The sequence below is a fragment of the Rhodnius prolixus genome, unplaced genomic scaffold, assembly GCF_049639745.1.
Source record: "Rhodnius prolixus isolate KJV_2025 unplaced genomic scaffold, Rpr scaffold_7, whole genome shotgun sequence".
Taxonomy (NCBI): Eukaryota; Metazoa; Arthropoda; class Insecta; order Hemiptera; family Reduviidae; genus Rhodnius; species Rhodnius prolixus.
Genome location: NW_027411582.1, coordinates 10,621,071 through 10,634,972, shown reverse-complemented (window position 1 = coordinate 10,634,972; position 13,902 = coordinate 10,621,071). Strand labels below are relative to the sequence as shown.

At 31.4% G+C, this 13,902-nt stretch overlaps 1 protein-coding gene across 25 annotated transcripts in view; it reads right to left on the bottom strand.

Annotated features, from left to right (window-relative positions):
- LOC141446931 (diuretic hormone receptor-like) overlaps positions 1-13,902 on the bottom strand; it is a 323,691-nt gene that overhangs the window by 2,080 nt on the left and 307,709 nt on the right. For 23 of the 25 annotated variants that reach the window (XM_074113932.1, XM_074113940.1, XM_074113929.1 and 20 more), the window contains 4 exons: positions 11,128-11,250; positions 7,216-7,401; positions 6,187-6,344; positions 4,310-4,392 (listed from right to left, as the gene is read on the bottom strand). In XM_074113932.1, the coding sequence (XP_073970033.1) occupies positions 4,310-4,392; positions 6,187-6,344; positions 7,216-7,401; positions 11,128-11,250 (550 nt within the window). Of the gene's footprint in view, positions 1-6; positions 2,572-4,309; positions 4,393-5,001; positions 5,030-6,186; positions 6,345-7,215; positions 7,402-11,127; positions 11,251-13,902 lie in introns of those variants that run through there. The other 2 variants (XM_074113944.1, XM_074113946.1) reach the window with 2 other exon arrangements.

The window sequence follows — 13,902 nt, the reverse complement described above, 5'->3', positions numbered from 1 at the left end:
CTAGAAAAAACAAAATAACATATATACATATATATATAAAATACAAGTATCAATAATATCAAACAAAGTTTTATATTATATACATAATAGTTTTGTTTACAGTAAAACTAACTAATAAGAGATCAAGAGATCTTCCTAAATTTTATATTGAAGTCGATTTTTGTTTCCCCTCTGAGTAGATGTTCCAAAAAAAGGAACATTTTTAACATAACATATTTATATTCTATCTCACAACATTTGATATACATACATACAATTATATTCCAGGTAAAATGTAAAATGTACACATCAAAAAATTGAACTTTTAATAAAGCTGAATGGAAATTTTTAGTAGGAATTTTAATAATTTCTTTTAAGTAATTAAAACCCTCACAACCAGATTTTTTATTTCTTTTTCCTTGCAAATTTCTTTTTCCATTGTAAAAATTATTTATTTATGTTTTTTTTTAAATAAATAAAAATTCTTGCACGTTTTTATATAATGTATTCCCGAAAGAAATATCAAAACTTTCAAATAATCCACAAACCAACATTCACATAATTTTGATTTTAAAGCAGTGACTTTAATTAATAGATTAACCAAGTTAACCATCACGTTAATTTAAATATTTATCAATTTTTTAAAATAAACTGGAGATTATTATTTTTATTAATTTAACAGATTAAGGAAAGAGATATTGTTTTAGAAATATTGATTGCCAACTTTTAATGAACCCCGCTCTTGTATCAGAATGAATTTGAATAAATAAAAATAGAGGCGATTCCTAATTACAAAATCTACCTTTAACATTAATGAGCTAACATACAGTAAAAGCAGGCTTGCAGCCCAAAACATCAATATCAATAATTACTTATTTCTTAAGAATTTAAAACCTTTGAGGTACACATTTCTTAGATTATGCTAATTGTTTTTTGAGGGATCTAATCACTAATTTAATTTCGAATCGGATGTTAGTATAAGCTGCTACTTCAATGGGTTTACATTTCGGCAGAGGTAAATATTTGGTGACCATCGCTAAGCGACTGGCTGAACTAAAAGAAGTGGCTGTACGGCAAGTGAAGAGAAGGCAATGAACCCAGTTGTTGCTTGCGACTTTAATAGCAATAAAGAACTATCAAATGGTTCTGTGTACGAGTATATTTTCAGGAATGAGATTTTTTAGAGACATGTTTATTACATTAAACTTGGTTTAGAAAATCATATGACATCTATATTGAGACCATTAAGGTTTCAAATCTCCATATTCCTGGCGAAAGAGACAAGTCACTCTCATATTAAAGTATAATAAAGCAAGCGTTGCTATAGACAGTTGCCGTCCGATAACGCTAACCACCGCCAGTAGTAAGCAGGTAGAATATGCAGCAAACTTCGACTAAAATTATTGAAGCTAATGACAGCTATTACGAGAAGTGCGATCTGTGATGTTCTGAGAGTGTCATATAAAACCATCGTAATCGAATATGGATCTGAAGCTATGATTGCTGTCCCCAACAGTTTTACCTAAACTCGGTGTGGTTTAGTATAAGACGCTTCGAATCAATACAGGAAGGGCAAAGTCTACTTACTTCCTAAAACAGCAGCCTTAAGTTCTACTCTCCCTCCAGCCGCCAAAAGATTGATTATAGCTGAGTTTAAGCAAAGATGCTGGGCCGAAAATAAATAAATACATAAAATAATAAAAATGAAATCTAACAGTCGGAATAAAAGATATCACAAATGGATCACCGTTCCTGACCAGCAGATCTCCCAGAGCGATCAGTGGTGGCGTTTTTGTGTCTTTAATTCAACACCAAATATCTGAAAGCAGCCTCTGTAATGGAGACGATTTAATGACAATAGGCTGTTTAGGTAGATGGCCAACTCTCAGTTTTGTTATTGAAGAGAACGCTAGTTCATTGCGGTGTAGTAAAAAGAAAAAGCTTTTTACATATCTTTTAACCCTTGTAACAAACTTCATTTTGAGAGTTTATCGAGCAATCATAGTCGCTTTTAATAATTACATTTTATAAATGATCGTAGCAATAAACTGTCAATGTTTTTAAAAAAAATTACTTGAAGAATCCTTAAAGACATTAATTTAGAATGTACAGAATGCAGAATGTGCATTTACAAAAGAATATTTTAAAGTAGGGTAGTCCGTCTTTTTGAGATCAATTATTCCTTAAAAACAGTACTTCAATTTGAGATGATCTCAAACGGACATTGATTTGCCTAGATCACAGTGCTGACATTAGATGTTGCCGTTATAATTTCTAAAACATCAATTCTAAAAATTATTTACACAATTACTGGAAAGCCAGTAAAAAAAAGTCACTGCTCCAATCGTAACAATTCTTTTAAATTATTTCCACTGTTCTATTATTTAAATATAGATATCTAAACACATAAGAGAGTAGCAAAATTAATTGCTTCCTTTAAGAAAGGAATTCCCCACATTTCTGTCGGTGCCTCGTCCAGCGAAGTCGAGCAAATAACTCAAGTTTGTTACAAACTAAATTGCTTTTAACTTTTTCTGGGTTTTAACCATTTTAGGGAACAGCCAAAATTTCTTCATATCAGTGTTTCTCACTCTATTAAAGCAGAACCGTTAATTAATTGTTTTGACTTTTTAAATTCTATGTTCATGAAAGAAAAAAAATATAACTATTTCATTTTGCCGTGGAAACATGCTTTGAATGTTTTTTTTCTATTTTATTTTAATAATTATTTTTAAACATTAAAAAAATGCAAATGAAAATGGATTAGTTTGGAAAATTAAATATAGCAATATCTGATAAAATTGACCTTACGGGCTAAAATCGGTAGAATGAATAGCAGCTCAGGAGTTCGTCTACATTGATTTGAAATCATTTTAGTGATGAGAATGTTTACTATGGCGAATATTAGTTCAAACTTATTTTTCCAGTTTGTAGAAGGCAATATAAATCTTGTACCCTCATTCCCTAACAAAGTCTTAACAAATGTAGTTTTTTCAAGAAGTAAGGAAGCTTTTTGAATAATTCCCTTTTAGACTGAACATCCAATACTGGTAGGAGATGTAGATAGACTAGCTTAAGTGCCTTTCTTTTTTTAATTTGGTTTGCTTGATTGTCTAGCTTCCTGGATACAGATTTATTCTCTTTTAGGTAATCTAAAGAGAGTTTCTGGCAACTTCAAAAGGTCATTAGAATTAGCAACTGTATTTGTGATATCGCTTATCAATTTTTTTTTTATTAGTTCCCTCAAATAATTTTTTTGAGCCAGGCATCTCTTCTGAATTAATCATCATACCTTTTTGTAAAGCTCCTTGGCCAGTGTGAACAAAAATAATTAAATCTGACTGACGGTTTGCTTTAATTGTGAAGAGAACTGGTTTTTATACTTTTTTCGATGCATATGCAAGCATGGGAATTCGGATTTTAGGCTTTCTCCTCTTATGGATGTGAAGGAGGAGTTAAGGTTATTGCATTTGGTTCAAGTTAGTAAATATATCGGCCAACTCGATATATGGCGTGCTATTAGAGCAAACCGAGACCTCTACTAAAGGCGTTGTGAAAAAAAAGAATAGTATGTGGTTGTTTTAGAGGGTGTCCAGTCGCTGAAACCTCTACCTACAGCCCGAAGATTGATTTGTGTTCGACAGGGAGTCTTGAGGCCTTGAAAAATTTACGCCAAATCTCTCTTCATTAAATAAATAGCTTCTTAAAACCAATTATTGAAGACTGATTTAAGATTAAGCCTTAACTTACTAGCATAAATTCAATTTGCAAAACTTCACTAGGTAGGAATAAATTTGTAAGCGGGCTAGCTTTATAAATAGAAGTAAAACAAAATGTTTTGGAAAAATCTGAGGAAAGATATTTTAAAAAATTTTTATGAGTGATGAAAAAACCTTTACTGGCTTAACTTTACCTGGCTTATTCTTCTTAAGGGCAGGTTTAGTTCCTCCAAGCAGAAGAATAATAAAGAACAGATTGGAAACGTTAGGGTACACATTTTGGAAACCGAAGTATCAAGACTTTCATTATTTGGTCAACTAAATGAGATTTTTTTAAAAAAATAATAGCTCCTATTGTATTTTATATTTACATAATAATTAGCGAAAAATAGAAGTCAACAGTTCCAAAATGAGAAATGGAAGAAGGGCTGCCATTATTTATTTATATCGATAGAGTTCCGGTTTCTTTTAAAAAGTGAAGAATAAAAAGAAAAAAGAAGATCCTGATTAAAGAGCATTATTAGAGTTGTTTGGTTCTAAATATAGGCTGACTGGGGTTCTAACAGTTTGACCTGTAGAACCATTAGATAAGCGAGCAAGGTTTGTACTACCTCCTACTAGAGTCATCGTTGTATTCTCGCTGGCCACTGATTCTCTTTTTCTGTACGGCATTACATCATGTTTGGAACATAATCTATAAACAAAACAAAAATAACTTAATTAACAATAAATAATACCAAAATTGTACATAAATTCAAACATTTACTTTATTCTTTTAAAACACGTTCCGTGCCAAGCCATTTTTTGCATGACTTGTCGTTCAGGCCATTTGATATTTTTACTAGAGGTTGATATTATTATCACACAATCTTTCATTTACATCATCAATTGATAAGTATTTCTCTTGTTTAGAGTAGCTATCACATCGTGTCATAACTTGTGGTACTGAAGTAGCAAGAGAAAAAACTATAATAAGAGTAATGACGTTTTACAGCGATTGCCTTTGCTTCCCTTTCTTTAACAAAATCCATTATTAAATGTATTTATTAATTATTGTATGAATAACAATTAAATAAACTTACTTGTTCTGTTCTATACACCATTTTGTATAATACCTAATTGTTTTGGTAGAAATAAATTTTACAGAATTACATTTGTTTTCAACACATTAAATAAATATGACTGCGTGTACCACCGATGATACACTTGGCCTGAAGATAACGTATACCATCGGTGGTATACATGGCACGGAACGTGTTAAAAATATAATTAAAAATAAGAATGATTGTGTTGGTGTTAATACCTAATATTTAAGGGTGCTTTCTTGATCTCTGCAGCAAATAAAAATCAATTGTAACAGATCAAGAGATTCAAAAAGAAAAAAAGATGTATTTAAATTTATAATTTGAAACAATATTTTATCAAATAATAGAATATTTGAAAGTGTAATTTGTGATATTTATGTTTGCAAGAGAAATGGTTCGCCAATTTAGAATAATGAAGAAAAGAAAAGGCTAAAAAAAAGCTCATACATTAGACGTAACTGATTTTCACGTCTCAAACTGATATGGTTTACATTTTCTTTGGAGTTTACTAAATATACCGTCAAAAAACATACTTCTTTGAGCAGAAACTTTTTAAGCAACAGAAAGAGAGCTTTTTTTTAACGTACCTTTTTTTTCCTTACATTAGATGTCTTAGGATGAAGTGGACTGGCATTCCCCCCCCCCTACATTGGGTCTTAGGCCAATGATTTGGCTCCTACTAATTCACATTTAAGTTTACGAGAGAAGGCATGAGATCAAGTTTTGAATAAATCTTTACTTTCTTCTTGGAGAAATCCATACTGATAATGCCAAACAAGGGTACGTCTTATGTGGGCAATTTATACACAACTGAAACGACGTGAGAATAATAAGACATTTTTATCAATTTTGCCGTTCCTTTTGTGTCACCTGTTTGTAAGTCGTGGTATAAATAATTTTTTGTTTCAGCTTTCTCAGAGGATGATTTACCTAGATAAGGAGTTTCTTTGATGTGTAGGTGAATGTTTGCTAGTGTGTAGTTGAACGTACATTTTACCAACTATGACTCTGCCTAGCTTTTCTTTGCCCAAGTTGAGTGGAAAATAATAAGTACGTTAAACAGGATGCTTGGATTCAAATTACTATAAGTTCCATAAAATATTTAGGTATGACTAAAATGAAACTTTGGTATAATTTTGAATATTTAATTTCTTGCATAAAAATGAACTATTACATAATGAAAAGAATGATTTAAAAGCTCTTTTTCACACAAGAAGAGACCTCCTAGATCTCCCATCTCAAACAATAAACGCTAACATTTCGGAAATATATGATATTGTTGAATTATATCGCCAGATGTTAATTGAAATTTGCATTTAATTTTATTTATTTATTTATAATTTCCATTAGAGATTGTTTTCTTAGTTTATCTCTTTATCGTTGCGGATATTTTACAATTATACCTGACACTTTCAGTTCTGGTATTTGGAGACCAATCTTTACTGCATGTGTAGCGTCTTGCTCCCAGGTTACGACTTTCTTTCCATCTGGTAAAATGATGTCTCACAGTATTCTGTACTTCGGTATTTAAAAAGCAGTATAACAACGCTACCATCAGGCCCTGCAAAAGAGAAGAAAATTTTTATTTACTGCCTATTGGTTTTGTGGTATCAGGTTTACAATAACAATTTTTACTGAATGGTTGACTTAAATCAATTTTGAGGTCATTTGTTTACAGACGCACGCCAATCCCAAAAAACTAAGTATGTTAAAACTATGTATGTTCCATATATTATATGGAAGCAATATATGGGGCAATCAAGATGAACTGCACCAGAGCCAATTTTATAATATTAAACGTCAAAATTTAAGGTACTGTACTGATTTTAAGATGGTTCTACGGCCTGCGGTTTGGGAGCAAAGGACTACGGAATTCCAGGGCCAAAAATATACATTGAAAGGACCTGGTTATCACTACACGATATTACATTAGGTGTGAAGAAAATGGACACTTTTATATTTTCTGGCAACCATGCCATAACTAAAAGCATTGGCAGCTTTGAAATCATTCCTCGTACAGGCAAGTTCCTGGAAGCTTGCAGCGATACAACGATTAAACGAGAATGGGTAATGGGACATGCTGACAACAGGGGAAAATGAGCTGCCGATCAACTTGCAAGGGATGAAGTAGCACCTCTAGGACCAATCCTAGGTATAATCAAGGGCTTTTCTCACAGTCAAAGACTTTGAAGAGAGCACGAAGATCCATAGAAAATCATTCCATGAAGCAAACACAACGAACTGTGATAAACCAGAGCCGACAAAACCCTTAAACTAAGTAGGGACCAGATTAATCTGAGTTAAGAGGTTTGCTCATCAAGCCTATGGGCTGTGCCAAGGCAACAAGACCCTTCCCATGCTTTAAAACTTGAATCTTTACTATTAACCACTAGTAATTAAATTATTTCAAAATGTACAAGTTTATGGCTTACCTGCGTTGACAATAGAAACGCTCTGATATATGAAAATAAATAAGCATAAGGCCCCTCGGTGGGACCAGCAATGAACAATATATATGTAACTCCTAATAATGGTATGAGCACCAGCAAAGCCTTCGTCGCCTTTCTGTACTGCTGGGTTTCAGCATTGTTACTGGAACGTAATTTGGTTATCAGCACCTTGAAGAAAATACAAAATTATATACTATATGAATAAATCACAGATTATACAATTGTTATAAAAAACAATAAAAAAAGCCGTTAAAAATCCCATAATTCACACATGGAATAACAAGTTCGGGACTGAAAGAAATTGAGACACTTTTTCCCTTCCACCAAATAAAAACAACCAATTCCCTACGTCACTCTCCAAAGCTTGTCACATCCAATTTCTCGCTTTGCTTGTTTCAAGATTAAACTCAAAGAGAAAATGTACTAGTTATATTCACTATCTGAGAACTATTGAATATTTATGAAATACGGCTTTAATTTTGATTTTAAATATTCCAACTAATAATATTTATTATTGGAACTCTCTTCATTGAATTTTAATGCGTCACCCGTACAAATATACGAATGTTTTCTGAAATGTATCATACTACAAATGATCGTAAATTCAATGCTGTGCCAACACTTATGGAACTCGTAAATACCACTTCAAATTTTGATTAATTTAATAATAACACATTCGAATTTAACTTTTTTAAATAACTAACTAAGCCTTAAGAAATCTCCGCGAATTGATTTATTTTTGTTAGTAATTGGAATTTTATAGTTTCCCCTGTATTTAAACATGGCATAGCAACTATATATTTCCTGTAAACCTATGGAATTCATCTCTATTAAATATTTAGAAAACAAATTTTAATTAAAAGTGTAAGAATTGCTTGCCGCTGAAAGCAAGTTTTATTTCAATAAAAAAAATCTCCCCAGAGAATTTACCTCCGCTATAACTTGAATGGGTTCATTCTTTTCCCGCTGTCTAGCGCTGGAATATTACTAGTCTGCGGATTTTTTGTTTTATTTAGAGGCTAAATATTAAATTCCTTTACCAAGCCAACATTTAACTTCATTAAAATTGGGCAGAGGTTTCAACATTTATTCTTTCACGTTTCTCACTAGGTCTATTCACGTACTGGTCAAATTTCTATAGTAATTTATTCAAAATAGTTCCAATTTTTAAGGAATTATTAATTTAATACTTTTCTAAATTGTACGAATGAACATAAATTTCAACAATAATGCCTCACTTTTAATTTCTCATTTTCCTCGAAAGGTCCTCTTATTCTAAAAAAAAGTTTTTAAAGCATGGTGTGTCAATTTTGTTTCGATCATTTTGGGTGAAAAAGTGATCATTTACTGTGGGACTTCTTTTTTTTAAATTTAACGTGATAGTGAAAATAGTTTTCTTAAAACCTCGTACACTATTTCCCCACTTAATTGAATTTCACAATTTTGTTTGAAGTTTTTTAAACAGAATTGGTTTTTCGGAAGACTTAAATTTTAAGCAATCATGGAAAGTGCCACTTCAGAGTTATGTATGTTTTTTATTAGGGTTAAATAATGTTAAGTATGTAGCGTTAAAAAAAAAACATTGCTAGAATTCCAACTTTGAAGAAGATTGGATAACCAGTAGCGAGAGGTAACACAAGCGCTTTCTGAATTATTTTGTTTTTAATTTTACCAAAAGAATGTCCCAACAAAAATATATAATTCCCTGACGGCTAAAAAGCTGTATTTTATGTTTAGGCGCGTCAACATCCTGAGGTAATAGGCGGCCGGAGCTCCTGACAATTTCCAGTATTTTTAGCCTTTTAACGGTTGAGTGGAAATATCAAGAATAAATTCTGCATGCTTCATTTATATTAAAATATTGAATAAAATTAAGAATTTCAGGGGGATTAGGCGTCTTGCCTTGCTAGTATGTCTCGTTTCTTCATGCTCCAGCATAAAATTAATATATTACCCTTGGAACAAAACATTCTTGCCAAGTTCCGTCAAAGAATTCTTCAACCCGTCTATGAACCACAGTTTACGCATATTCCTTAATTCCTGAACGTATGGATTTACTACTATATTTCCTTGGTATGAATCATGAATACCTTTGCCCATCGTCCAACATTAATTAAAGAGTCCAACATTAATCTAGAAATAGGACAGGTCATCATTGCTCATCAAACCTAGATAAAGCCACTATTTCTATAGTGTTCTTGAACCTACCATCCAACTGATGGTAAACTAGGTCTCACCATTATAGTGTAAATCCATATCTGGCAAGTTAGAGACCGTTGGGCTACCAAAACGCCTGTCATTTCTATTACTGCACTAATCAACAAAGAGCAAAGTATAGGGTATCAGTCACAACGAATATAATAATCATTATAACAAGATAAATATCTTTAGGAGCTTAATGAAAGGATTAAAACACTATTTGGAAGATAATTACAGACTGATATTTAAAACAATAAATGTGAATAATAAGTTTATAAATATTGATCCCTGAAAGGGTCAGTCAAATAAAGTAGTTGACTATTTTTCAGGCGGAGCTTAACTTCCAACTACCGAACAGACAATATATTTGCAATTTTTGACGCCATGTTTTTCGTTGAGTATTGCAATGAATATAAAGTCGACATATATGACAGTTCTGACTGTCTATCTGTCATCATACTACAAGAGGAAATACGTTGTTAGGAATATGTATTTCTGTTTTTTGTTATTTATTTTTTTAGTCATATTGTTTTTTAGTTATATAGAATCATCAATATGAAATTCAAAAGCCTTTGGACTGTTTCTTATACCCTTGACCCAGTGTTTTAGTAGTTTAATAAACGGTTTAAGTTTCTCTTACTATTGAAAAAGTGTACTGTCAACACTCACAGCAGTTAAGGACCAGAGGATATGAAATGCCAAAACGACTGGAGGAAAACCTTAGACCAAGATAAAAGTAGGCTATATAATAAATAATCCTTAAACGATAATATTACAACGATTCAGAGGCGGCAATAATTCGCAGAGGAATCAGTTGCTACCTACCTTGTATCGCTAATGTTACTAAAGAGGCCCTTTTGCTGTGGGACATTGCAAGTTATATGGTAACGTATAGTTAGCCCGCTTGGCAAGCATAGGAGCTATCTAACCTCCGTCTAAATCTCTTACATCACTAATCAGCTCTCAAAGGATAGAGCATTGATTTTCCTAGCGCTAGGGCAAGAAAAGTTTATTAGAGGAAATCAGAAGACCCTTTGGGCTGTCCTAATTGTCCCAAAAAAAGATTTACACGAACCGCCAAGAGCTCATTAGTGGATGATTTAGTCTAATCACAGGTCATAACTTTCTCCAGGTCAATCCTCTCCTAGAACTAATTCGCCTAAATGTCCATGGTGCTTATATGTTCAATCTCTGTAGACATTCCATGTTGCAATATATTCATCCTATCGACTCAACTATTAAAATCATTCAACTGTGGTGAATGTTAGAAATGGATAGGGCTATGCCCGAAAAGGTCTTTTTTGGAGTAAAAAAACGAATACAATTAATCTAATTACTCTAAAAAAATTTTTTATTATTTTGTAAAGAACAGAAAAATATAGTCCTTATTTATTGAAGAGTATTTGTTCATTATTTTGGCTACTGATTGCAACAATACAAAGCGAAAAAAGAATATTGTCAATTTCAGTAATTTTTTTTGTCTAAATTATTTTTATTATTATTACACTTATTTTACAGTAACAGATCAGGATGTACATAACCTGAAACTGGCAACATCTTTTTTCCTTTATTTATTTAAATGTAATAGTTAATTCAGATCTCAAGGGTCGCGCGTTCCATAGTTTGGAAAACGTGCACCAAACTAGTTAATGAAAACCATATAGAAATCGATAATACCGTAAATAAAATACTTACCCACATGATCATGATTAAAAAGATGACGTTAACAGCCAACACTATAATCGATGAAGTCATATAGATCCAATCACTAGAATTTGATACGACCCAAGTACAACCTTCGTGATGCCCAATTAATCCCTGTAAATTGTATTTTTTTTTTAAATAAACATACATAAATAAATATTATATTTTGAATATATTTATTGAATATATTCAATATATTATATATATTATACTAAAGAAATGGATTTATTTAGATAACACAATGTAAAGTTGGTGATCAGAATATGTTTATATGAAAAACAAACTGTACTCATTTAAGAATGAAAATACCTTTAAAAGGATGGATGTTTTATTAATATAATGAAAAACCCTAGAACCAACAACGAATGGAGAAAGGTTGCAGTTCCGGAGATATAAATGAAATATAGATGAAAGAGATTGTTCGCAAACCTTTCTAACCTGTCTACTCCCTTTTTTTAGCAGATTTAAAATACATCTCTAAATAAAATTGTTTGAAAGTACACCATACAAATATTAAGGTATTAGTTATTATTCTTTTACAAAATCTGGACTGAAAACAATTTGGAATAATTTAAAATCGTACTCTCTAAAATCGAAAAATTAACTCTATTTTTATGAGAAAGGTTAAGAATGGACGAAAATTCATGGATTTCCATCGGGTCGAATAGATCCAATCCTTTGCCTTATAGCACCAGGACTATACCTAAGTCCTGGAATAAATAAAGAAAATTGGACTAAAGAAAAGCTTAATACAACAGTTCTCTGAAAACCCCATTAAAAAACAACAAAAGCACAAGTTTTCGTCACGAAAAATTTATTTTTATAGATTATTTTTTTGATAATTACCAAATCAATCAGCTTATGCATACATTAGGAAATCTATCTAAAAAAAATTTGTTTTCAATACATAAAAGAGCTGATCTGTTGCACTGAGATTTTTTGTTTTGTGTTTTGAATTATTAATAACAAAATTTAAAAGCAATGTTTACATCAAACAAAAAAGAAGTCTAACATCTGCATGTACAATCAAGTCAAATTTAGGAGACTTTGCATAAATTCTAATAATAATAAAAAAAAGATTAGGACTATACGTTCAACGCCCTCATTCGCACGTTAGGAGAAGCTGCTTCTGGCACGATATTTGTTGAAAGCAGTTTTACTATATTTTAGATGGCTAGTAAACAAGAAAGATTAGATTTCTCAAAAAACGTTAGTGAAAAAAGTCGATAGAAAATTCATTCTTTTGGATTATGTGGTTAAACGTAATTCGGTGTCATGCCCAATACGAGTAAACGTACGAGTTTCTATCACTCAATCTGTTGACTGTAGCAGCCTTCAGTCTCAAAAGGAAAGAACACTGTCTATTTTGGAAACACACTTCTGTAATAGGGATTTGCAATTCATTTCGCAGTTCAACCCGATGTGTTATAACATATGGGATAACAGCCAGCAAGATAACCGTATTTCCAATTGAAAAAACGTTTCTTTCTAGTGAATTCGCTAGTATACTTAAGTTACATTGGCTGGTAAGTAATTAAATTTTCAATAAAGGAAATGACTGGATCATTTAAAAGTGAGATGGATGCAGAAGAGGATGTAAAATACATCTGATATATCAGTGCCTTAAAAATTCCTTATCAAGAAAGAGGCTTGCAGACATTATTATTTCAAGTGATATAGAAGGATGCAAAGTTATTTTTTTTAAGTTAGAATATAAGCAATATATGTTAATTATAATAATATAGTTCGCTGATTTTATCAATTGCAGCAATTTCAGTTAGTAACAGTAAGTTAAAAATAAGAGTGAAATTTCCATCATTAAAAAACTTCTTGGATCAAACGATGAATTAAATTTTTCCAATAAATCATTATTTTTTAAATATCTAACTGGGAAAGTAACAAACTTAGGAAATATTTATCAAGTAAACATTTTTTTTTATAGCTTTAGCCTAGAACCAAGGGGTAATAAAGTTGCTTCCACTTTTAGTACAACTATATTTGAGAAGGAATTGCTGGAATTCCCTTCCAAATGTCTTGCTTCTTTTCATATCTTACGGACATAATTTTTTTGATATATTAATAAATAATACGAATAATACAATTCCGTTTAATTCTCCTCTCAATTCTTAAAAAAATGCACAATTATTGTTATGATGTTTAATCTACCACATAAGTCTTGAATGGTGATGGATGGATTCCACCAAAATAAACGCTATTTTTTTTTTAAATTTGATTGGTTAAACCCACTGTCTTGATTGGTTACAGCTGAGTAGGTAAGATGGCGTTTATTGACTTTGGCCACACAATAAAAATCCAATATGCTTAAAACATTTTTAATTTTTCAGTACCCTTGGTAATTCAAATTAATGCTTTTAATTTAATAAGAGTTTAAGTTTAATGAATATTATTCGATAAGTTTTTTTTTTACGATTACAAAAATAAAGCCCAGATGTTATTTTTCGGTATCACTGAAAAAAAGAAGAGAATAGTTAAACCCTTGTTTTACAGACACACTCACAACATAAAAATTACAAGTGAATAAAGTTACCCAAAGTTAGCGGCAAAAAAATAAATAAAAATGACGCTATTTGCCAACTTCTAAAAAAGAACGATTCCAAACTCAATATAACTGAAAGTGGAGAACTCCCGAAAGAGATTAAATTTCAACCATTTATTCCAACTGTCAAATATTTTTTCGTTAGCAATTATTACATATTGTTAGATTAAGTTCGATCCTTCACGGCCGAAAATAATTTAATAATTAAT